The sequence below is a fragment of the Sapajus apella genome, unplaced genomic scaffold (assembly GCF_009761245.1).
Source record: "Sapajus apella isolate SASKATOON/1434 unplaced genomic scaffold, GSC_monkey_1.0 scaffold40, whole genome shotgun sequence".
NCBI lineage: Eukaryota > Metazoa > Chordata > Mammalia > Primates > Cebidae > Sapajus > Sapajus apella.
The window spans coordinates 20,139,257-20,164,372 of record NW_022436980.1 but is presented as its reverse complement, the minus strand read 5'-3'; the positions used below and the strand labels follow the sequence as shown (position 1 = coordinate 20,164,372).

The 25,116-nt window shown below is 39.0% G+C and overlaps 1 protein-coding gene and 1 long non-coding RNA gene across 3 annotated transcripts in view; one reads left to right on the top strand and one right to left on the bottom strand.

Moving 5' to 3' along the window:
• LOC116565607 overlaps positions 1-9,771 on the bottom strand; it is a 30,382-nt gene extending 20,611 nt beyond the window's left edge. Inside the window, exons 1-2 of the long non-coding RNA XR_004275530.1 lie at positions 9,255-9,771; positions 6,289-6,405 (exon numbers count right to left, since the gene is read on the bottom strand). This is a non-coding gene — a long non-coding RNA (uncharacterized LOC116565607). The remainder of the gene's footprint in view (positions 1-6,288; positions 6,406-9,254) is intronic.
• Positions 9,772-9,879: 108 nt separating this feature from the next.
• Positions 9,880-25,116, top strand: part of TBC1D23 (TBC1 domain family member 23) — a 68,259-nt gene continuing 53,022 nt past the window's right edge. The window contains exon 1 of one of the 2 annotated variants that reach the window (XM_032299342.1): positions 9,880-10,123. In XM_032299342.1, the coding sequence (XP_032155233.1) occupies positions 10,071-10,123 (53 nt within the window). In that variant the 5' untranslated portion in view covers positions 9,880-10,070. The remainder of the gene's footprint in view (positions 10,124-25,116) is intronic. The other variant, XM_032299341.1, reaches the window with a different exon arrangement.

The window sequence follows — 25,116 nt, the reverse complement described above, 5'->3', positions numbered from 1 at the left end:
AAGAAAGATGGGGGCCAGGCACCGTGGCTCAGACCTATAATTCCAGCACTTTGGGAGGCTGAGGCAGGCAGATCACAAGGTCAGGAGTTTGAGACCAGCCTGGCCAACATGGTGAGCCCTGTCTCTACTAAAAAAAAAAAAAAAAAAAAATTAGCTGGGCATGGTGGTGTGCACCTATAATCCCAGCTACTGGGGAGGCTGAGGCAGGAGAATCGCTTGAACCCAGGAAGTGGACGTTGCAGTGAGCTGAGTCCATGCCACTGCACTCCAGCCTCGGTGACAGAGCAAGACTCTGTGTCAAAAAAAAAAAAAAAAAAAAAAAAGATGGGAAAGTACTTAATGAGACAGATTATGAGAATACTGTATCAGTTATAAGAAATTTGGACATTCTTTCAGGGAGTGGTGAGTCATTAAAGAAATTTAGGTAGATTTTCATTTTAGAAAATGTGTGACAAGGGGCACAAATTCAAATACCTTGGAGAACCTAGCAAGTAACAAACGTGTAAATTGGTGTTTGGTTTGAATAATACGGAGTCTTGGGGGAAACACAATGAAAAGTTTGTAAAGACATTAAAGTTATTAAATACAACAATAAAATAAAAACTGCTAGGTAAACTCAGCCTGAGCATTGCAGGATTGAACCCCCGGCGTAGAGGAAGTGCTGACTGCATGGGGAAGAGTGGAAAGAAGTAGAGACGAATTAAGGAACCCCTTCATGTAAAACATAACCAGGACAAAAATGAGAAAATCTGCAGAAGAAGGGAACAAGAAGCCAACTTGAAAAATATTTAGGAAGGGAAAAAAAATCACAGGCCACAATGACTGATGGGAAGGACGGTTAAGAAGACAGTCCGGAGAGACATCCAAGATGGCTGATCACTAGCAGCTCAGGACTGTAGCTCCCACTGAAAGCGCAGAGAATGAGAGGACGCCACACTTTCAGACAAATTTTTGTTGCTCACGGACCAGGAGATATCCAGCGGAGGAGCCCCACGGGTTGCCAGCACAACTCTTGTGGCTGGCGAGGCGGTTTTGCCGGCGCCCCGGCATGGCAGTTCTTGGTGCAGAGTAGATGGGACTCGGTCCCCTTTTGGTCAACGTTTGGAGCTCCGGGAAGGCAGAGTCGCCTATTCAGCTGATTGAAAAAGGGACTCAAGAAGGAAGCCAGACCGGAGATTCCCGGGCAGAAAAGCACCACGAATCTTAAGGCCACTGTTTTGGCCGGCGCAGTGGGTTGCTCAGATTCCGGTGCTGGGAATCAACAAGTTGGACGTCCACTCAGAGGCCTAATTTGAAACTTGGTAATTACAAAGACGACAGGTGGATAAATTTACAATGATGGGAAGAAACCAGCGTAAAAAGGCTGAGAATACCCAAAATCAGAATGCCTCTCCCTCTACAGGGGATCACAGTTCCTCATCAACAAGGGAACAAGGCCTGATGGAGAACGAGTGCGTTCCATTAACAGGTTTAGGCTTCAGAGGGTGGATAATAAGAAACTTCTGTGAGTTAAAAGAACATGTTCTAGCCCAATGCAAAGAAACTAAGAACCTTGAGAAAAGGTTTGACGAAATCCTAACGAGAATAGACAATTTAGAGAGGAATATAAGTGAATTAATGGAACTGAAGAATACAATACGAGAACGCCGCGAAGTATGCACAGGTTTTAACACTTGAATTGATCAAGCAGAAGAAAGGATATCAGAGGTCGAAGACCAACTTAATGAAATGAAACGAGAAGACAAGATTAGAGAAGAAAGAGTAAAAAGGAATGAGCAAAGTCTCCAAGAAATATGGGACTATGTGAAAAGACCTAATTTATGTTTGATAGGTGTACCTGAATGTCATGAAGAGAATGAATCCAAGCTGAAAAATATTCTTCAGGATATTATTCAGGAAAACTTTCCTAACCTAGTAAGGCAGGAAAATACTCAAATTCAGGTAATACAGAGAACACCACCAAGATATTCCTCAAGTAGAGCAACTCCAAGACACATAATCGTTAGATTCACTAGGGTTGAAATAAAGGAGAAAATTCTAAGGACAGCTAGAGAGAAAGGTCAGGTTACTCATAAAGGGAAGCCTATGAGACTCACAGCAGATCTCTCAGCTGAAACCCTACAAACTAGAAGAGAGTGGGGGTCAATATTCAATATCCTCAAAGAAAAGAATTTTCAACCCAGAATCTCATATCCAGCCAAATTAAGCTCCATAAACGAAGGAAAAATAAAATTTTTCACGAACAAGCAAGCACTCAGAGATTTCATCACCACCAGGCCTGCTTTACAAGAGCTTCCGAAAGAAGCACTACACACAGAAAGGAACAACAGTTACCTCAAAAACTTACCAAAAGGTAAAGAGTATCACCATAATGAAGAATCTATATCAACTTATGGGCAAAATAGCCAGCTAGCATTAAACAACAATATTAAACTCACAAATATCAATATTAATCCTAAATTTAAATGGATTAAATGCTCCAATCAAAGACACAGACAGGCAAATTGAATAAAAAGTCAAAACCCATTGGTTCGCTGTATCCAGATCCATCTCATAAGCAAGGACACACAAAGACTCAAAACAAAGGGTTGGTGGAAGACTTACCAATCAAATGGAGAGCAAAAAAATAAATAAATAAATAAAAAACAGGAGTTGTAACTTTCGTCTCTGACAAAATAGACTTTAATAGTAACAACGACTAAAAGAAACAAAGAAGGACATGACATAATGGTAAAAGGATCAATGCAACAACAGGAGTCAATGATCATAAATATATATGCACCCAATATAGGAACACCCAGATACCTAAGACAAGTTCTTAATGACTTATAAAGAGACTTGGACTCCCGCACAATAATAGTGGGAGACTTTGACACCACATTGTTAATATTCGACGGATCAACAAGATAGAAAATTAACAGGGACATCTATGACTTGAACTCAGACCTGGAACAAGTAAACTCAGTGCATATTTATGGAATTCTTCACCCAGGTCCACAGAACATACATTTTTCTCAGTAACATATTACACCTATTTTGAAAGTGACCACATAATTGAAAGTAAATCACTCTTCAGCATTTGCATAGCATTTCACAGATTTAAATGAAATATTGGTTGGCTGTTTGTTATCTTCTTCCCTTATTCCTTCCTGTCTCCGCTATTAAGCACAATTATCGGCATAAAAGAGGTTTTTAATACCTATTTTTAGATTGCATTCCAACCTGGGCAATGGAGCAAGACTCCTTTTTCTCTCCCTCTTTCTCTTTCTCTTTCTTACTTTCAAAAAAAAAAGAAGACTAAGTCCCAAGTTTCTGGCTAGATGACTGGAGATATGAGGAAAAAATTCAGCTCTATAGAAATGGCAGGTAGACGTACATAGTCTTTGAAATTTAACAAAATAAAAAGAAGTAAAGGAAATTAACAAAAAGAAATGGCAGGTAGACACTGGCAGGTAGGCAGACATAATGAGTTTAGTTTTCATAGGTTGAGTTTGCAATGTCTGTCATCCAAGTGCAAGCGCCCAGTGGATGGCTGGATTTATATATGCAGAGTGCAAAAAAAGAAAAAAAAAGATTATTCTTTCTTTTCTTTTGAATATCTATCTAAACTGAAGGTAGACAAACAGGCTGCAGATAAATGGGCTTTGTCTCTGCTGATAATTATCACAGAATGCTCTGAATATATCAATAATTTTAAAAATAATTTTTTATGGTAACATTATTATAGGAATAATGGGATGGAAATGGAGATATAGGAGTTATCAGATTATAGGTGAGAATTAACAACAGAGAATTTATTATTGTCCAGAAAAAAAGTGTGAGCAAAATTATACAGAATAAATTCTTTAAACTTTTGGATGCTTTTATAGCTGCAGTCATTTTTATGTTCATGATATGCTAAAAATTCTTTTTGTTTACTTTTGTATTTTTCTTATGCAAATTTGAGACGTGAAAATAACAGTGACAAGCTGAACAATTTAGCCTGGGTATTAGAGAAATCAGCTTGTAAGTAACATATTTGGAGAAACTGTAACATATACCTATATTTTTAACACACATTGTTAAAAGCTTGTATCATGCAATTCCATCCAATTATCTTAGATGATTCCTTGCTAATGATTTTATTTGGCAAGACGTACATATGCCAAAAAGGAAGGATGAATGAATATAACTATACGAGACAAATGGAGATAAACTATACATCAAGAATAGCACTGTCATTGTCTAAAGGGTACTATTTTCAGATTGTGCCTGTGTGTGTGTGAGTGTGTGTGTGTGTGTGTGTGTGTGTGTGTCCTTAGAGCTGTTAGTTCATGAAAAAGCAAGAAGTTAAGTTGTAAAAACTAAGGCTAGTTCCAGCTAATATATTATTTAATATCCCTATTTCCAACCAGGAATTACTCAACCCTCCAAAAATCTTTTGGCTGGAATACTTGGGAACAAAATTGGAACGAGCGAAGGGTTAAACAGACTCCTACATTAAAGTGCAAACATCCCAAACCTAAGAATTGGTCAATCCCTATACAAATGTTTACTTTGGGTCTACCTATTTAGAGTCAACTTTAATTAGTGAAGACAACTACTAGAAAGATAACGGAGAAACAGAGTTTCCAACTCTCTTTTTTTAAATATCAGTTTGCTCAACATTTTAAAATGAATTAAAAGCAGATGTTGAAATTGCTGCCAACTGTTCACTTGTCATCTGTGAATGAGAATTAACTTGGTTTTGTTCATCATTCAATTAAATGTTAAGCTTCAGTAGTTTAAAGAGTCTGGGAATGCAGGTCCTGATGGGATTTAAAAATGACAAATAACTGAAGTAATTTTGAAAACATTTGTCCTTGTAAGATAAAAAGGGAAATTCTTGGGAAAGTTTAGAATTCTGAAACTCTCACACAATAGCTGTAGAAACAAAAATCAACATTTTGTTATTTAACAAGAACTCTTAGGCACGAGCTATATGTTCAGTCCTGCATTTGGTGCAGTGGAGGCTACAGAGGAACTTAAAAACAGTTGTCATTCTCAAAGTTAAAGAATATAAGATGCTATATGATTCAGTGCCCAGATAAGAGTGCGTGTTGATGATCCTAAACTAGGTCAGAGGTGACAGAATGTAAGAAGGGCTGAGATGATATGAGCAGGAATCTCAGGGGCAAGTTTCACTGGACAGGGAAGAATGTGCAGGATTTAATATTACTTCATGTGGCAGCCAGCCTCTGAGATGACCCCCAGTACTTCTTGCCTTTGGGATTCAAGCATTTGTTTTGGTTTCTTCCCACGTAGAACAAAGCTGACCAATAAGATATTGCAGAAATTACGACTTCTGAGGGTAGGTAATAAACAAATGTTATAGCTTCAATCTTGGGTCTCTGTTGAACACTTACTCTGTGGGAAGCCAGCCAGCACGTCAAGAGGATGTTCAAACAGCCCATGGAGAGGCTCATTTGGGGAGGTTCTGAGGCTTGCTGCTAACAGCCAACACCAACTCATCAGGCATGTCAGTGAGCCACCATGGAACTAGATCCTCCAGTCCCACTGATGTGTTTAGATGATTGCATGACTGCAATTCTGGCCAGTATCTTGCCTCCGACCTCAAGAGACCCTAAGCCAGAACATCTAGCTCAGCTGCTTCTAATTTCCTGATGCACAGAACCTGTGGGTTAAGTTTTTATTGCTTTAAGACATTGAGTTTTGGGGTAATTTGTTGGCCAGCAGATTAAAACATCTTATTAGGCCTTTGTTTTTACCTAAGAATGCAAAAAAGTCAGGAGTATGTGGCAAGAACATGGAATAAATGATCAAGAGCTATAATCATTTCATCTCTTTTTAACACATGCTAAAATAATATTACAATGAAAACAGAAGTAAACTCTACTCACATAACAACTATGACCATGCAGATGAGTACATAATCCTTACCTGTCTCTGATCCCAACCAGACATTTTTGTATAGGTGAATAGCTTAATCCATTACAAAAGTATTTCAAAAAAGTCCCTAGTTCATTTTACAAACATTTATGGAGACTCTACTATGTGTCATAGGCATGGTGGAAATTAAGTACATGTAATACAGTATAAATTACATAATTATATGGCACAGAACACCAAACAATAGATGAAAAATCTTTTTATATTCTCTACAATTTCATTTAAAACAAAGGCATTTTAATTTTCCCTTTATAAGAAATCACTTTGATTTTATCTAAGGATCACATGGAATAGTACCACACCTTCCCATTTGGATGTGGGAATTGCAATTGGATGCATAAATGCAGGCAGGGGACATACCTCACATGGATGATGTAGACTTGGATGCCCCTTTCTTGGAGATACATCTTGGAATGGCTGTATTGTGTACAGATCCAGTGATCACCACTATAGTAACACCTTAGCACAGCACCAGGCCTATGAGAAAAAGAGATTCTAACTCTCTCTGCTCCAGAGGGATATAAAGAAATACAAAAGGCCGGGCGCGGTGGCTCAAGCCTGTAATCCCAGCACTTTGGGAGGCCGAGGCGGGTGGATCACGAGGTCAAGAGATCAAAACCATCCTGGTCAACATGGTGAAACCCCGTCTCTACTAAAACTACAAAAAAAATTAGCTGGGCATGGTGGTGCGTGCCTGTAATCCCAGCTATTCAGGAGGCTGAGGCAGGAGAATTGCCTGAACCCAGGAGGCGGAGGTTGTGGTGAGCCGAGATCGCGCCATTGCACTCCAGCCTGGGTAACATGAGTGAAACTCCGTCTCAAAAAAAAAAAAAAAAAAAAAAAAAAAAAAAAAAAAAAAAAAAAGAAATACAAAAGAAGATGGAACACCTAGTATCATTGATGAAATCTTACAATCAGGAGAGAAAAATTGTTTAAAAAATTCAAGCAGATGATTTCATAATTGAAAAGTATTTTTTTGAGACATGCAGAATGATTTTGAAGACTTTAAAGAATGATTTCATAATTAAATCTTCTCTAGTTCTTTAAAAGTATTTTTTTTTTTTTTTTTGAGACAGAGTCTTGCTCTGTCGCCCAGGCTGGAGTGCAGTGGTGCGATCTTGGCTCACTGCAACCTCTGCCTCCTGGGTTCAAGTGATCCTCCCACCTCAGCCTCCTGAATAGCTGGGACTACAGGCATGCGCCACCACACCCAGCTAATTTTTGTATTTTTAGTAGAGATGGGGTTTCACCATGTTGGCCAGGCTGGTCTCGATCTCCTGATCCACCCACCTCAGCCTCCCAAAGTGCTGGAATTACATGTGTGAGCCACTGTGCCCGGCCTTTTGTTTTGTTTTAAGCAGAGGTCCATTATAATAATTTAACAAATTTTACTTGAGGGAGTAAGACCCTGTCTCAGAAAAATAAAAATAAGTAATAATAAAGAAAGAGGAGTTAAAGGCCTTCCAAGTTTCATGTACTACTTGACCTCGCAGCTAGATTTCTAGAATTATCACTGGAGGAAAAAGGATGTCACCATGATCTTGAATATCATTACCATGGAGCGAATACTCCGTAGAACTTACAACAGGCTGACGAATAAAGAACAACTAGGCTGGATGTGGTGGCTCACATCTAACTCAGCACTTTGGGAGGCCAAGGTGGGTGCATCACCTGAGGTTAGGAGTTCAAGACCAGTCTGGCCAACATGGAAAAACCCGTCTCTATTAAAAATATAAAAATTAACCAAGCATGGTGGGACACGCCTGTAGTCCTGGCTACTCCGGGGGCTGAGATGGGAGAATCACTTGAACCCAGGAGGCAGAGGTTGCAGGGAGCCAAGATCATGCCACTGTACTCCAGCCTAGGTGACAGAGTGAGACTCTGTCTCAAAAAAAAAAAGAACAAAAGAACAAATGATCCAAATCCCCCAGAAATACCATCACTAAACAGTTTCAGCTGAAATCTTGTCCCCAGTGGGTTATATATCATTAAGATATTGACCCTATCTAGAACTGGCTCCCTAATTTGTAAGGCCTAGTGTAAAATGAAAACCAGTGACTCCTTGTTCCCAAATTAGTAAGCATTTAAAGATGGCAACACCAGAGCATTAAATCAAGCACAGAGTTCTTCTAAGCATGTGGTCTCATAGTATCGCATAGACTACATGCCCGTGAAGATGGCTCTGGCTCTATTAAAGAACACAGAAGTCAGAACTTTCAACTTATACAGAATAAATGGTTTAAAAATGTCAAGTGACATATTTTTAATGGAAAAACACTTTTACCAGAGACTATAAAGCAGTTGCTGATTTAATTATACTCGAATGAATCACAGTTGAGGACTAGAATCTTAACTAGTGAACAACTGCTTCTCATGTCCGTGGCTGAATAGTTTTAAAAACCATTTTCTGAAAAGTTTCTTAAAACCTACTGGCAACAATTGAAGGGACCCAGGGGAGGTCCTGAATATTAGGATGGTAATGTGACCTAGATTCACGTCTTTTATTCTTTTTGATAGAGGCATCTAAAGTCACATTCTATGTTAAAAGAAATGTTCCCCAACGAAGGACTGAACATCACAGAGATTCGGGGCTTGGAAGTGGGCGCACTACCACGCAAATCTGTATTATTTCCCTTTGGGGAAGAGAGTGAACATGTTTTTGGTTGTAAATGAGATAGCTGTGCTATGTTTTGTGTTTAATAAAATCGTTTTTAAAAATTTGAAACATTTTAGATACCGAAGTACAGACTGTATAAAGAATATTTGGCCACCTCTGGGCCCTTAAGAAATAAAATATTAGGCCGGGCGCGGCGGCTTACGCCTATAATCCCAGCACTGTGGGAGGCCGAGGTGGGGGGATCACGACGTCAAGAGATCGAGACCATCCTGGTCAACATGGTGAAACCCCGTCTCTACTAAAACTACAAAAAATTAGCTGGGCATGGTGGCGCGTGCCTGTAATCCCAGCTACTCAGGAGGCTCGGGCAGGAGAATTGCCTGAACCCAGGAGGTGGAGGTTGCGGTGAGCCGAGATGGCGCCATTGCACTCCAGCCTGGGTAACAAGAGCGAAACTCCATCTCAAAAAAAAAAAAAAAAAAAAAAAAATTAAAAATTTAATGGAAACTCCTCCCTTTCCCTGAATATAACTGCCATTCCGATTTTTCTAGATAGCCCTCCCCTGCATTTTAAGCTCATATGCATCTATTCCTAATATACTGTCTTTTAAACACGAAATATAAATGATACCATCCTTAACCTATCCGTCTGCAATCTGTTTTGGTCATTTAACAGTGCATTTTTCGGATGTATCCATGTTGTTACATACCGTTCTCCTTCAACACTGTTTTCAGGGTTTGCAAAAGCATTTCCTTAGGTCCGTCCAACTGAGCGTGGCCCCAGCGGTGGCCAAGCGTCTGCCCTCCACGGAACGGGAAGAGGGTTTTGGTAGCTCTCCTTGCCTGGAATTCCAGTCCTAGAATTCTAAATCCGGCCTTGATCTTCCAGGCTGTTAGAAAGATATGTTTAAGTTGGGAGGCTAGAACGTATCTCCTTTACTATTTAGCTTGATTTACAACTTTTAAATACTTACGCGTAAAGTATGTGGGCCTCAAAAATAGGGTGGTCTGTCCTTACACCCCATTCTTTTTTCTACTTGAATTGCCACAGCAGGACATTACTGAATTGTGCACCTACGGGCACCTTCCCTGTGTCAATTCCCATTTCCCTTCCTTTCCCCAATAGTTAGGACTCCAAATTCTAACTTTGGTAATTTCGACGCCAAGCTGGAATGAAGACGCTAACAGGACGCCAAAAAGCGACGCTGTTGTCACGCACCGCCTCCAACTGGGATGGCTCCCGCTGAGCTCCGCCCACCCCGCCCCGCCCCGCCCGCAGCACCCCGGCATTATGGGACCTGTAGTCTTTGGAGGGGCAGCTGCCTCCACCAAGTCTCCTCCCGCAAGACGCTGCCTTTCGCCCTCGGGACGCCGTGACGTTGCGTTCCTCCCGTCCCTAGCCACCTCCCTCTTTCTTCGGGGAAGCTCAGTGCCGGACTTCCGAAGACCTTTTACGACATTGGGTCTCGGAGTCGGTCTCAGCGCCGGGTCCACTTTTCGGCAAAGTGACGTGGACGTCAACAGCAATGGCGGAAGGAGAGGAGGTCTTGCCACTGCCAACGTCGAGCGGCGACGTCTGGTGAGTGAAAACCGGGGCTGATTCCCAGTGCCCCTTTATTTTTGCTTCTCACCATCTTGCCGGTCCCCGAGGCGCCATCTGGCGTCGCCATGGAACCGAGAGGCTGGTCCTGGGCGAAGTCCGATGCCCTGCCCCGCCCCCTCTGCCTGCGGGTGCCCCCAGCCTGCCTGGTTCCGCCCAGGGAGCCGGGGTGGGACTCCCTGAGAGCCTGGGGTCATCCAGGTGCTGGGCCTCAGAACGGTCCTCCCGTGTCGTCCATCAGTCTCCAAAGTGTGCTGGAGAGGGTGGCTTCAGGGCTGGCTTTGGCCGGAGTCCCTGCTGTGGGAGTTGGAGTAGGCTGAAGACGGAAGTTTGTTGGATGCAGATCTGAGGCACTAAAATACAATTTGAAGAAAAGACAAAATGACCACTGCAGCCTTTGCCTGGGGGTTCAGAGGTTGAGCGATACACCCAAGGAGGATCCCTTCCACGTCGTCGGGATACTTTAAAAAAAAAATCCTGGCTGTTACCTCGTTTTGCGTTCCAACAGTTTTCATCATGCATTTTCTTCACGCAAGTCGTCTTTTCCCCTGCTACATTTTCTCACAGCTCGATTTCTGAGCTTTAGATGCAATGTGGGGCTTTGCTCTTGCTGCACCCAAGCGTTTGCATGCTTACCTGATTTATACTCGGGATTGTGGCGTAGGACCATCAATAATTTTTTGGTAAACTGCTCACCCAGAGTTAATCTTTGGGAAACGCTTCTACTTTTGAAATAGTTGATCTTCACAACACAGTTATGTTGTAAAACGTCATTTTTTAAAAAGGGAACCTTTAGAGGCTTGTCTAAGTTTTACAATTGATCTAAGTGTATTGGCCATATTTATTAGTTTTGGATTTGCTTGTTCATTATATGTGTACCCTCTTGGGCACTCTAAAAATAATACAGGACATTCATAGACATTGACTTTAATCACAGAGGAAAATAAGGGAACTCGTTGAAAGGGATAGATAATTAGTAATTGAGAAATTTAGCTCTCCATTGGCACACATCAAACATTACCTTAGTGTGTGGGCTCTCCAACGTGTCAAGGAAAACGTCATGATGATCTAGATATAGTTTTTTTCTTCAACTTGCTTATGTTGGAGTTTGGGAGGTATAACAAGGTAAAATTAATCTCATTCTTTGGGAGTGTGATTTTAAGTGTTTTGGGAGGTCGGCGGTGGAGGGTGGGGCACAAATCACTTCCAGTTGGAGTCATTGGGGGTAAGCGTCATGAAAGCAGCTGTGTTTCAATTAGGCTTTGAAGAATGCGTAGGATTGAAACCAAGTGCTGTCTAATGGAAGCCACATATTGTAATTTAAAATTTTCTAGTAGCAGCTTTAAAACTAACAAGAAACAGGTGAGATCAGTTTAATCTAATTAGCATATTTAAACATGTAATCATTGTTTAAAAAATTAGATAATTTTACATTTTTTTGTGCCACGTCTTCAAAATCCAATGTGCATTTTACATCTACTCTATGTTTCAATTTGGTCTAACCACATTTCAAATATTAAATATCCATACATGGCTTGTGGCTAATAGATAGTGCGGAATCAGATTAAGAGACGGTAAAGGCCTCTGAATGGAGTAACAGCATAAGCAAGGACATAGACAAGAGAATTAATTTGTTTTGAGAATAAGAATGAGAACTACCTGGTTGGAGAGAAGTCGCAGAAAAATAGGTCTTTTAGCTTCCAGTATCCTGCAAGAATTGCGGGAGAAAAAAGTAGGTCTGGAAAATATTAAAAAATTTTAACTTGTTAAAGGAACCTTTAAGAATCAGTGACAGACATTACAACAGTTTTCAGAAAGTGACCTAGCTGGTTATAGCCTTAAGTTTGCTGTCTTGGAACAGTGAATTTTTTCATAAACTGGCGGTAATCAGCTCGTTGAGGGCCATGAGAGGAAATGTTTCTATATTTAAGGTGTCTCTGGGGAGTTCTTAGGTTAGAGGGCTTGCGAGCATGTCTCTGATTCACAGGGGCAGAGGACATGGAATGAATGTTTTGTAGAGATAGCATTTGTTCTTAGGATTGCTGTGTCTTTGTATTTTTGCTGGTTTTATTTTCATGAGTGGAGGAACCCTGAGATGGTCAGTGATTTCTAGTTTCCCTCCATCCTCTTCTAATCTTTTCTCCTTTTTCTCCTTGCACTTTCCTCATCAGCTGCCAGAAGAGGGTTTGAATAAAGTCACAAGACTTTGGGATTGGGAAATATAGGTTCAGTAAAAGCCTCTGTTCTTAGAGTACTTGGGGAATGGGTTATAGAATGGGGATGCTTTACTCTTTGTTTTGTTTTGCTTCGCTTTAAAAAAACAAGGTCTCAGGTTGCCCAGGCTGGCCTCAAAACTTCTGAATAGCTGGGAACTACAGGTGTGCCCCATCCATCCTGGTGTTTTACCCTCCCTTCCTTCCTCCCTTCCTTCCTTCCTGTTTCTTTCCCTCCCTCCCCCTCTCTTTCTTGCTTTCTTTTTTTTTTTTTTTTTTGGAGTAAATGTTTTTATTTTAACTCTGTCAGATGGAATTATTTCTAAAAGGTATCCTATATCTTACTGCCTAGCTTGAACTCATCTTAATGACTTGGGTCATTCAGTTTACAAATGTAAGTGTAATTTAAGGATAAAACTAGGTCTCTGTCCTGAAGGAATTTATGATCTAGATACAGGAGGCATGTTCGAGAACATCGATTACTTTTGTGTTATTGTAATATGGTGAGACCTTTAGGGCCTATCTAGACAAATTGTTGCTATGTTAAATGACTCCACACAGCCATCCCTTTTTGAAATTGCTTTTTGTAAGTTTTTCCTATTTTCTTTTTTTGTTGTCAGTGGTATCTCAGTTTGTTCCTAGTCTGTGAAACTAAGTCATTGAATTTGTTAAAATTGTAAATATAATCTTTTTTTTTTTTTTTTTGAGACGGAGTTTCGCTCTTGCTACCCAGGCTGGAGTGCAATGGCGCGATCTCGGCTCACTGCAACCTCCGCCTCCTGGGTTCAGGCAATTCTCCTGCCTCAGCCTCCTGAGTAGCTGGGATTACAGGCACCCGCCACCATGCCCAGCTAATTTTTTTGTAGTTTTTAGTAGAGACGGAGTTTCACCATGTTGACCAGGATGGTCTCGATCTCTTGACCTCGTGATCCACCCGCCTCGGCCTCCCAAAGTGCTGGGATTACAGGCTTGAGCCACCGCGCCCGGCCCTAAATATAATCTTAAAAAGGCTCAGGATGGACCTTGAAGATCTTAAAAGTACGTGGACTCTTTGACATCATTTGCCGATTTTCAGTTATGTTCTAGTTCAGTGCTTCTCAAAATTTAAATGTGCATTAGAGTTATCTGAGGAGCTTGTTAAAATGTTCCCCAGGTAATTGTGATTGTGATTCAGTAGATTTTGGGGTGGAACTTGAGATTCTCTATTTCTGACTAGCTGCTAGGTGACACCAATTCTGGTGGTTTGTGGACCACACTTTAGTTAGCAGGGTTCTAGATTATATGTGTGTCAGAATGAGTAGGTCAGAGGAATTTATATATGTCACATTGTATCACCTTACATGTGGTATTAAAATATGTATAATTACATGACTTACTGCTCTTTAGATAATGAACTTCTCAAGGGCAGTGGCTGATAAAGGACAGGTGGCTCAGTAAATGCTGAATAAATACACACATGAACGAATACAGACTTGTCGTATAATTACGTACAATAGCATACTAAGCTGTCATTTCATATGAGTTTCCTGACTCCAGTGTTTTTGTGAGCTGTGGAATTGTCTACTGGTATAATGCTTATTCTTTGTAGAAAGACAGAGTAATCAGAAAATGCCTCAGCTCTCAAGCTTCCTGGGTTACAGCCATGTACGCTCAAAGGGTGTGGTGAAAGTCTTGTAAAAATGCTTATAGTTTGAAGTGATTTGAATTTAATTTTAAAAAATTAACGTAAGTTATGGGAAACTGGATTTGTAAAATCAAACAATGTTAAATTGTTACAGTGAAAGATTGGTGATTAGCTTCTTGGTATTGAAGAAACTAGCACTGGATTTGAACATATGTTCTCATTTTCTGAGACTTTCTTCCTGAAATAATGTCTAAAGATCTAAGTCATAATTTAAAAATTGTGTTGGTATAGACTTCATAACTGTTGATACTGGGAGCTTGTTTAATTCAAAAATGTTACTTAATATTCAACTTTTAATTGGTGTTTTTTATTGCTAAACTCTTCTTAAATTACTGCTAAACTTTTCTTAAAATTGTAAAAGTATCAATTCCACAAAGAATCTTCAATTATGATTAATTTGAGATGGGAATAGGAATTACTTGAGAATGTTATTTTTCAGTTTTGTGCACTCTGTAAATAGCACTATCAGTGCTTCCCATTTAATAAGCATTAAAATATGAGGAAAGATTTCAATATCATTTAAGAACTAAGTAATTGATATTTCAGATATTATATAATCAATAAAAAATACATTAAATATGAAGGAAAAAGGAACTCTTTGTTTAAGAAAAACATTGGCCGCTTGTGGAACTGGGAAGGCTAGATACTACCTTAGAAAAAATGAGAAAATGAACTTCATTTGTTGAATTAGGGGTTATGATGTGACAGTTGTTTGATTTTATAAACTAATTAATTAGAGGGCAGGCAAAGATAAGAAATGAAAAAGACTTATTTTATACTATTTACATTAAAGCCTTTGATTATAATTTAAATTTTATAGTTTTTTAAAAGTAATTCTTTTTTTTTTTTTTCCCTGGGACACAGTCTCATTCTGTCGCCCAGGCTGGAGTGCAGTGGCACGATGTCCGCTCACTGCAAACTCCACCTCCTGGGTTCAAGCAGTTCTCCTGCCTCAGCCTCCCAAGTAGCTAAGATTATAGGCATGTGGATTATAGGCATGTGTCACCATGCCTGCCTAATTTTTGTATTTTTAGTAAAGATGGCGTTTCTCCATGTTGGCCAGGCCGGTTCGAACTGCTGACCTCTCATGGTCCACCCTCCTTGCTCTCCCAACGTGTTGGGACTGTAAGCGTGAGCTACTGTGCCCAGACTGAAAGTAATTCTTAATAATTCACTTCTAGGATTTTGTTTTCCTGTGGGTGTTTTAATATTCATGAATTAGAGTTAGTAATTGGTTTTGCATGCTAAATAAATGTATTTCAATTAATTCACATTTATCTCTATGTAGTCACTGCAGAGAGGGGACAAATGCATTCCTTATGTGAGTCTAGTAAGCAATTCAGAGCACCCAGTTAAATATACTGCAATATGCAGCCAACTTTTCAGTAGGAGTCTTCTGGACAGATTTAAGAAAATATGCTTGACAAAGCATTTCTGCTGCATAGTGCTGAAATGGGATTCTGTTAGGTATAAACTAAAGACAGTGCCTTCTCTCATATGTGAAAAAGCAAAATGGAGTTTAGCAAAAACATTCTCAGTTCAGCAAACATTCATTGAATAGTGGTTATATTCAAGCTGCTGTGTAAGCTTTTAGAAAAAAAATTAACAGTTTCAAACCCAGGAATGTGCATTGTGGTCCCTTCGTTGGACACTTAAATTTTTCATCATTTTATCTCTAGGAATACTGTGTGAAATAGCTTCTGAAGGTAACTAAATGCTCATGTTTTTGGAAATTATGGGCTCTAGCAGTAAAGAATGGGATTAAACAGTTTGAAAAGGGGCAGGGCTTGAAGTGACTTAGTTAGATACGGAGAATTACAGACGGAAAGCAGTTAAGTACCTTCCAGTAAGCTCATAAGATCAAATTATTTGTAGAAATAAAGTACGTAAGTTAAAAGCCACTTAAGGCCGGGCGCGGTGGCTCAAGCCTGTAATCCCAGCACTTTGGGAGGCCGAGGCGGGTGGATCACGAGGTCAAGAGATCGAGACCATCCTGGTTAACACGGTGAAACCCCATCTCTACTAAAAATACAAAAACTTAGCTGGACATGGTGGCGCGTGCCTGTAATCCCAGCTACTCAGGAGGCTGAGGCAGGAGAATTGCCTGAACGCAGGAGGCAGAGGTTGCGGTGAGCCGAGATCACGCCATTGCACTCCAGCCTGGGTGGCAAGAGCGAAACTCCATCCCAAAAAAAAAAAAAAAAAAGCCACTTAAAAGGAACCTATTTTATGAAATTTAATGTCTATTTGTTTTAAGAGTCTAACTTTTTAACCTGAGTTAAGAAAATGATGTCTAATTAAGTCATTTGTTTCAAGTCTTCATCTTTTTTCTTGATGCTTAAAGGAGTTTTTTCTTATCCTTTAGCTGACATAGCATTTCATAGTTGGGTGGGAATCTTGTAGCATTTGCTTCTTTTTTATTTTAAAGTAGTTGTTACATAAAACTAGTTGTTATGGTGGTGTTTAATAATTTTAGCAAGAAGATACAGGTTGAATATCTCTTTAGAATGCTTGCATTATACTCAACTGGTTGAACATCCCTAATCAAAAGTCTGAAATCCATAATGCTCCAAGGAGTATTCCTGTGAGTATCATGTTGGTGCTCAAGAGTTTCAGATTTTGGAGCATTTTGGAGCTGGGATTCTTGGATTTGGGATGCCTAACCTGTATAAGAAAGTACTATATATTTGCATAGAGCATTACTCTGTCTGTCCATCTCTCTCTCTATCTATCTATCTATCTAATCTCAGTTGGATCTTAAAACAGCTCCATGAGAAAGCAAAGTTATCTGTTGGGCTTGGTGGCTCATGCCTGTAATCCTGTCACTTGGGGAGGCCGGAGGATTGCTTGAGATCAGGAGTTCAGGACCATCCTGGGCAATATAGTGAGGCTTTATCTCCACTAAAAGTGAAAAATAAAAAAAAAATTAGCCAGGCGTGGTGGCACACACCTGTAGTTCCAGCTACTCAGGAGGTTGAGTCAGAAGGATTGCCTTAACGAGGAGTCAACGCTGCCGTGAGCTATGATCACTCCATTGCACACCAGCCTAGGTGACACAGCAAGACTCTGTCTCAAAAAATAATAATTTCCATGTGTTATTTTTCCTTTAAATAGTTTCTAGCCTTTGTTTTGAAGCCTTCTTTGCATCACAAAGTGATGCAAAGGATTTATTCGTCTCGTGTGTGCAATTTGAATACCAGAAATCCTTTATTTTGTGAATTCCGTTTAGATTAACCGCCAGCAGGAAATTAATTGAAATCCTCTTTTATTCAAAATAATTTTCATTGGTGGTTGGAATCCAGGTTAAAAAAATAAACCCAGTATGTATTTCTTTGCCAAACTCTGATCCCTATTGGCTGGCATAGTACCCTTGAGAATTGTCCAAATGTTGCAAAGTGTTGTCACTTCATTTACTATAGTTGTTTCTTTATAACAATTATGTTTCTGAAATGATAGTTTCAAGACAAGGAATGTTGACTATACTTCTTTTATCATTACACTTTGGATAAAGTGGAATTTGTAGTAGACATAGGTAATATCTCTCTCTGACTTTTTGCTGTTTTCATGCCATTCTCTGTCTTAGGCAAAAGATATACTCTATTTTTACTTTCCAAATAAACTGCTTTCATGGGGATAAAAAAAAGATGCATTTCTTTCTTCCTTTAAAATACTGAAAAGTCACCTTATGTATAGAAGGGAACAGTGTTGAGGTTTTTTATTTTGAGAAAGCATGAAAGAAGAAAGGATTTAGAGTACTCACTGAAGTTGACTGCTCATTAGAGAAATTACTCCCCAATTTTATAGCCAAATCTTAAAACAAATGCATTGCAGCATTATACATGTAGTTATGAGAAACATTTTTTGTGTATCTTTTTATTTTTTGGCCAACAACTGAGTTTTTTTCTTAGCAGAGAAAGGGGCACCATTGGTACCACTGGTGCAATTTGATCTACGTGGATTGTGGATTAAAAATAAATCTAAGATTTAAAACATCTGTTCCATTTGTAATTAATTTTAGTAGTTTATAGAACAAGACTTCTGTGATCTCTATGTCTTTTGCCTATTGCATACAGTGATAAAATCCTGTAGCTTTTAAATTTGGCTTTTAAAGCCAAGAGGTCTAGATTTAGCACCTTCTTTACTTGGCTTAAGATCCTGATTAAAACACAAATTCTAGAGAAGATTACATTATTTACAAGGGAATCTCCCAAAGCTGTTTTTGTGGATTTCGTCCTAATGCAAAATGTTACTAATTTTTTAAAGCTGTTGAATGGGTGTTTTTCCCCTTGGCATATAAATTTATAACCTGTTAAAATGCTGTAACAAGCATGTCTGATTCTGACACAAATCCAGATAACTTCATTATTTCACGATTATCAATTTGTATCCAGTTGTCCTCTCACAAGACTTTAACTTGTCAAGGTCTTTTCTGAATATGCTGTCATACTATTGAAATACTTGGAAAGTTTTGATGGTTTGAGATTAGTATTTAAAAATAAGTTGCATAAGGCATACTGTGGCCATTGAGCTCCATGCATATCTACTGTACAAGTGAATCTGTAACACAGTTATTCTCTTTCCACTTCTACCAAATGTCATACAGAATATTCAAGAACTAATTAAGGAGCTTTGTTATGGTAGTGTTTTGTAACCAGCGTCCCAACAATAGTCAAAAAATAAGTTGAGACAAAACTTTGGTGCTGATGTCTCATTACCTGGGCATTAAGAAACACCCAGAAATGTGGTGGCACAAATGAAGCCGTGAAACCACAATTCAATACATGCAGCTTGCCACTGCTTACTCGCTGTTCCAGTTTGCTAGTGCTTAGAACTAATTAGCTGTTCGCTTTAGAGTTTTAAATAATTGGTCAGAGGCTTATACCTGATTAGGATATGTACATGGACAAGCTGGGCTGTCATGGTTTAATCTGTGCTCATAGTGGTTTACATTCTAAACAAATATCAATAAACTGCACCTCAGAAAGAGCTGTTCACACCTCTGGTCAACAGAATTTAGATGATAGGACTTGGATGAGAACCTTGGAATAGCCATCTGGAAGGTAAGCTACATAGAGCATTGACTTTTTTTTCTCTACTGTATCCCCAGTGCCTCACACAGTGGGTAGCCTGTAGTAGGTGCTTAATATATACGTGTTGAAGGTTTGAATAAAAAAATAGTTATGTCAGGGAAGGAAATAATTCAGAGTATGGGTAGGAAAGCGGAGGAAAATCTAAATGAGAATGTATTAAGACAGTCAAACTTTGCAGTGTGTGTAAACTGGATGAGAGCTGAGAAAGATGACTAACGACTTCTGAGAGCACCTTTAGTAGAGTGATGGAGGTTTTGAGTGAATGAGAGAGTAAGTGGAGGTGAGTGGAGACTGCTGTTTTCAAGGAAGTTGAACTATAAAGGGAAGGAGAGAGAGGACTTTTACAGGGAGTAGTAGGTTATGTATAGGACCCTTCAAGTAAGTAAATGTGAACATTTTAAAGGAAGGGAGATAATCACAGGTTCTATTTTTCAATGCTAGAAGTACTTTCAGCAAAGATTTCTGAGTCCGTTTTTTTTTTTTTTTCCTCTCTTGGCTCTGTTTAATACTGTTAGCAGACTCACAGGTTTGAAAAATATCCTACGCAATAGAAATAACATATTTAAGATGTTTACATGTCAGGCTTTGGACTTTTATTGATTTCCCAGTAGTGTAGGTTTTGTATTTTTATTTTAAGAAAACAATAATAGGCCGGGCGCAGTGGCTCACGCCTGTAATCCCAGCACTTTGGGATGCCGAGGCGGGTGGATCACGAGGTCAAGAGATCGAGACCATCCTGGTCAACATAATGAAACCCCGTCTCTACTAAAACTACAAAACATTAGCTGGGCATGGTGGCGCGTGCCTGTAATCCCAGCTACTCAGGAGGCTGAGGCAGGAGAATTGCCTGAACCCGGGAGGCGGAGGTTGCGGTGAGCCGAGATCGTGCCATTGCACTCCAGCCTGGGCAACAAGAGCGAAACTCTGTCTCAAAAAAAAAAAAAAAAAAAAAAAAGAAAACAATAATAAATCTTAGGCCCTGCCCACTTTAAGACACTAAATTAACTTTCTTTATGTGGTAATTGGATTTTCTCTGTAATTTCTCTGTACTCTGCATTTAAGTGTAGAGTGATTAGATATATTATAGACCCTACTTGATCTTTTTTACACTGCTAGTCTTCATTGTTTTTATAATTACAGAAAAGGATTCAATTTTAAGAATTTTGAAGATTAGCGAAGCTGACTTAGCTTAGTTGATAGACGGAGAGACTTCATGAATTTGAAACATTTTTTTCCAACATAGAAAACATTCCATTACTATCTTAAGTGTTTTAGATTTGGTTAAGAAAGGAAGTGGAGATGATATAGTGAGTGGTCCCTATAAAGTGGTGAGGAACAATCAGGGATGAGAAATGGAAGTGTGTTGGCAAGAGAGGGAAGAGATAGATTTAAGATGAGGGAAAAGTGGTTACGTATATTGTCAAGAATTCTTTCCATAAGCTCTGTTGTGAAAAGAACAACCAAAAGTGTGGTAGCTGGATGGAAAGAGAGAATGTGGAGACATTTTTGTGGTGGACACTGCTGTTTCTACTGGGAATATTTGAGCATATTGTCTCAGAGGAAGGAGCCAGTAGAGAAGTGGAAGATAGGAGAAAGGGGGTAATGGATGGCCACGTGGCTTCCGAAAGATTGCCAGTGAGTGGGTGGAGTTAAGAGCCAGGTGAAGTTATCAGTCTTAGACTAGAGAAGAGACACTTATTTTCTTTTGTATTCACAGGAGACTTAATGACTGGAATAATAAATTGCTTATGTTTATTTGTTTGTTTTTGGAGGGGGTTGAGATCAAAGGGAAGAGAAGCCTGCTGGCCTGTATTTTCTCTTTAGAGTCAGACGTGAAGTCACCTGAGCTAAAGTGGCTGGGTAAGGAGTCTGAAGTAAGTGGTGGGTAGGAGATTTTCAGGCACTGTTGTTATATGACAGCATCGTAGAGTTGTCTTATTTTCCCAAGAAGTCCACATTGAATAGAGTATAGGACGAAGAAGGCAGACTGCTTAGAGTAGCCTAATGTTGGGAATTTGCAGCTCTTTGAATGTAACAGAAAAACCAAGGAGTGAAGAAGTCAAGGGTGTTGTCAAGAATGTGCTTAAAATCTTGGGCCGTGGAATCAAAACTGAGGACATAAAGTGAAGCCACATGAAGACTCTTCTACCTAATCCATGCCAGCCTTCCATCCTTTACCCTTGTCTCCATCCACTGGGAGTGTGGGGAGGATACTCCCTCAAATGAATTATTTTCCCCCCTCAAAAATGGAACCACGTATTTTTATATCTTTTAAATTACTTCCAAGTTTATCATACTGTAAACCTTTAAAGTACAGTTTGTGGACAGCTGTAAATTGAACTTTTTTAGCCTGTTTATATTTCCAATTTCGTATTGGAGGACTAAAATGAAGCCGATTAAAGTAGCACACGTGCCACATTGTTTTCTACTTAGTGATTCTGTAAAGTATGCTTTCTTAAATAGCAGTTACTTAATACTCTAAGCAAAGAAGTAATATGTTTGAGAACATTCGGTATTTCCTTTTCTGTTCCTGCCTTAGTTTGCTAGGGATAATGGCCTCCAGAGATGACACAAATAAATGAGAAAACATTCCATCCTCATGGATGGGAAGAATCAATAGTTAAAGTGACCATACTGCCCAAAGCAATTTGTAGATTCAGTGTGTTTCTCATCAAACTACCATTGACATTCTTCACAGAATTAGAGAAAACTATTTTAAAATTCATAAGGAACCAAAAAAGCCTGAAAAGCCTAGGCAATCGTAAACGGAAAGAACAAAACTGGAGACATCACACTACCTGATTTCAAACTATAGTACAGGGCTCCAGTAACTAAAACAGCATGGTATGATGCAAGAACAGACACATAGACCAATGGAACAGAATAGAGAATCCAGAAATAAGACTGCACACCTACAGTTATCTGACCTTCAATAAACCTGACACAAGCAATGGGGAAAGAATTCCCTATTTTAAAAAATGGTGCGGGGATAACTGGATAGCCCTGTGCAGAAAACTGAAACTGGACCCCTTCCTTACACCAGATAAAAAAAATCAACCCAAAATAGAAACCTCAAAACTGTGACAACCCCAGAAGAAAATCCAGGTAATACCATTCAAAATTATATTTTCAGTATAATTGAGTTTATTTTATATACACACACGTGTATATACACACACATATATATGTCTGTACATACACACATATGACGAACTGAAAAGTAATTCACAAAATGTTAGTGATTATCTCATGCTAATGGAATTGTGATTGGTGTTTAGTTTTTATTTTTTTATGCATTGGCTAAATTCTCTAAAATGATTATAATTAAAAAGTCATTTTAAGAAAGTAAGCTATTGTTGAGTAATAATAACAAAGGTAATAGTATTCATAGATTCTGTTTATTGAATAATTATGTAGCCAAGCATGGCACTGAATGTTTTCTGTTCAGAATCTTCTTTAAGCATTAACTGACCCTATAAGATAAACACTGTATTGCTTTTTCCTTTCGTAAGGTCATATGGCTGTTGAAGGGCCACAGTGGAAACCCAGATCTGACACTAAAACTCAAATTTTGGGCCGGGCGCGGTGGCTCAAGCCTGTAATCCCAGCACTTTGGGAGGCCGAGGCGGGTGGATCACGAGGTCAAGAGATCGAGACCATCCTGGTCAACATGGTGAAACCTCGTCTCTACTAAAACTGCAAAAAATTAGCTGGGCATGGTGGCGTGTGCCTGTAATCCCAGCTACTCAGGAGGCTGAGGCAGAAGAATTGCCTGAACCCAGGAGGCGGAGGTTGCGGTGAGCCAAGATCGCGCCATTGCACTCCAGCCTGGGTAACATGGGTGAAACTCCGTCTCAAAAAAAAAAAAAAAAACTCAAATTTTGAATTTTTATAATACATTAAATAGAGTTGACTTTTTAAAATTGTGGTAAAGTATACATAATGTAAAAAGTTTACCATCTTAACCATTTTTCAGTGTGTGTTAGTATCAAGTGCATTTACATTGTTTTGCATATAATCTCTAGAACTCGCTTCATCTTGCAGAGCTGAAACTTCGTTATCTGTTAAAGAGGTCCTCATTCTCTGCTCTCTTTGCTCTGGTAACCTCTATTCTACTTTCTGTCTCTGAATTTAACTACTCTAGGTACCTTATTTGGTATTTGCCTTTTTGTGACTGATTTATTTCACTTAACATAATGTTGTCAGGGCTCATCTATGTCATAGCATGTGTCAGAATTTCCTTCCTTTTTGGGTCCATTATATATTAGATATATATAAAATATATATTCTATAATAGGTAATTATATATGTAATTAAGCAAATATATATCTGTTTATACATTGGATATTTGAATATATTTGAATATTATATATTCACTGAGGAATGAATGGATAAAATGGGTGTTTGTATGTACTATATGTCAATATATGTAATTAATAAACATTTGTTTAAATTTTTCAGACCTTTTTAGGAAGAATAAATAATTAATAAACATATATATTAATTTTATGATAGACATACAGTACACACACCCATTTTGTTCATTCATCCCTCAGTGAATGGACACTCAGGTTACTTTTACTTTTGGGCTACTGTGAATAATGCTGCTGTGAACATGTGTATACAAAAGTCTCTTTCAGACTCTGCCTTCATTTCTTTCAGACATATTCCAGCATGTGGAATTGCTAAATCGCATGGAACATTTATTTTTAATTCTTAGTGGAACTGTCATACTGTTTTCCATAGTGGCTGCATCATTTTACATTCCCACTAACTGTACACAAGGGTTCTAGTTTCTCCACGTCTTCATCAACACTTGTTATTTTATGTTTTTTGATGGTAGTAGTCATCCTAATGAGTGTGATGGGTTCTTTGATTTGGTTTTATTGCTCTGTTTTTTTTGTTTGTTTGTTGAGACAGGGCCTCGTTCTGTAGCCCAGGCTGGAGTGCGGTGTGGTATGATCTTGGCCTTACCGCAGTCTCTGCTCCCCGAACTCAATTGGTCCTCCTGCCTCAGCCTTTCAAGTAGCTGGGACTACAGCCGCACACCACTACAACTTGCTAATTTTTTGTACTTTTTGTGGAAACGGGGTTTTTCCACATGGCCCTGGCTGGTCTCAAACTCCTGGGCTCACTCCATCTACCCACAAATGCTGGGATTTACAGGTGTGAGCTACTGTACCTGGCCTGGTTTGGGATTGGTTTTTGAGTGAGGTTTTAATAGACTTGATCGTTAAATTCTTTCATACTTTTTTAGGAAGAATAAATAATTAATAAAAAATAATACAGATGTATCATACAGTTAACCAGTTGAACTACTGATACTTATGTTCAAAATTAAGATAATTATAATAGTCAAAAAGTTGAAACAACTCAAATGCCCGTTATGTGATGGATGGACGGATAAGTAAAATATGGTATATTCATATACAGTACAATGGTATCTTATTTGGCAGTGAAAAGCCAAAAGCGTGTACTGATACATGCTACATCATGGATAGATGTTGAAATGTTATGCTGAATGAAAGAAACCAGGCATAAAGGCTGCATATTATTCCATTTATATGAAATATCCTGAATAGGGTGTAGAGACAGAAAGTAAATCAGTGATTGACAGAGGCTGGAGGCAGGGCGGGAGGTGCTGGTGGGGTGGAATGGCGAGTGACTGCTAATGGATATGGGGTTTAAGTGTAGAAAGATACTTATTAAAAAAAAATTAGGAGATGAACTAAGTCTCGTTTCTTGTTTTTATGTCCTGTTTTGCGATAGTGTGTGTACATTTAAACAGTTTTCATACATTTTGAAATGATGGAGAAAATAAATGTTTAGAACATGTTTAGGAGAAAACAGAATTTAGAAAAATGTTGAATATATAGTCATTTTTCCTAGCGGGAGGTTTTCTGTCACTTTAAAAATTTTAAGAACACAATATATGTAATCCAGTTGCTTTTAAAAATCATAATTTTATTATGATACAGTATGGCT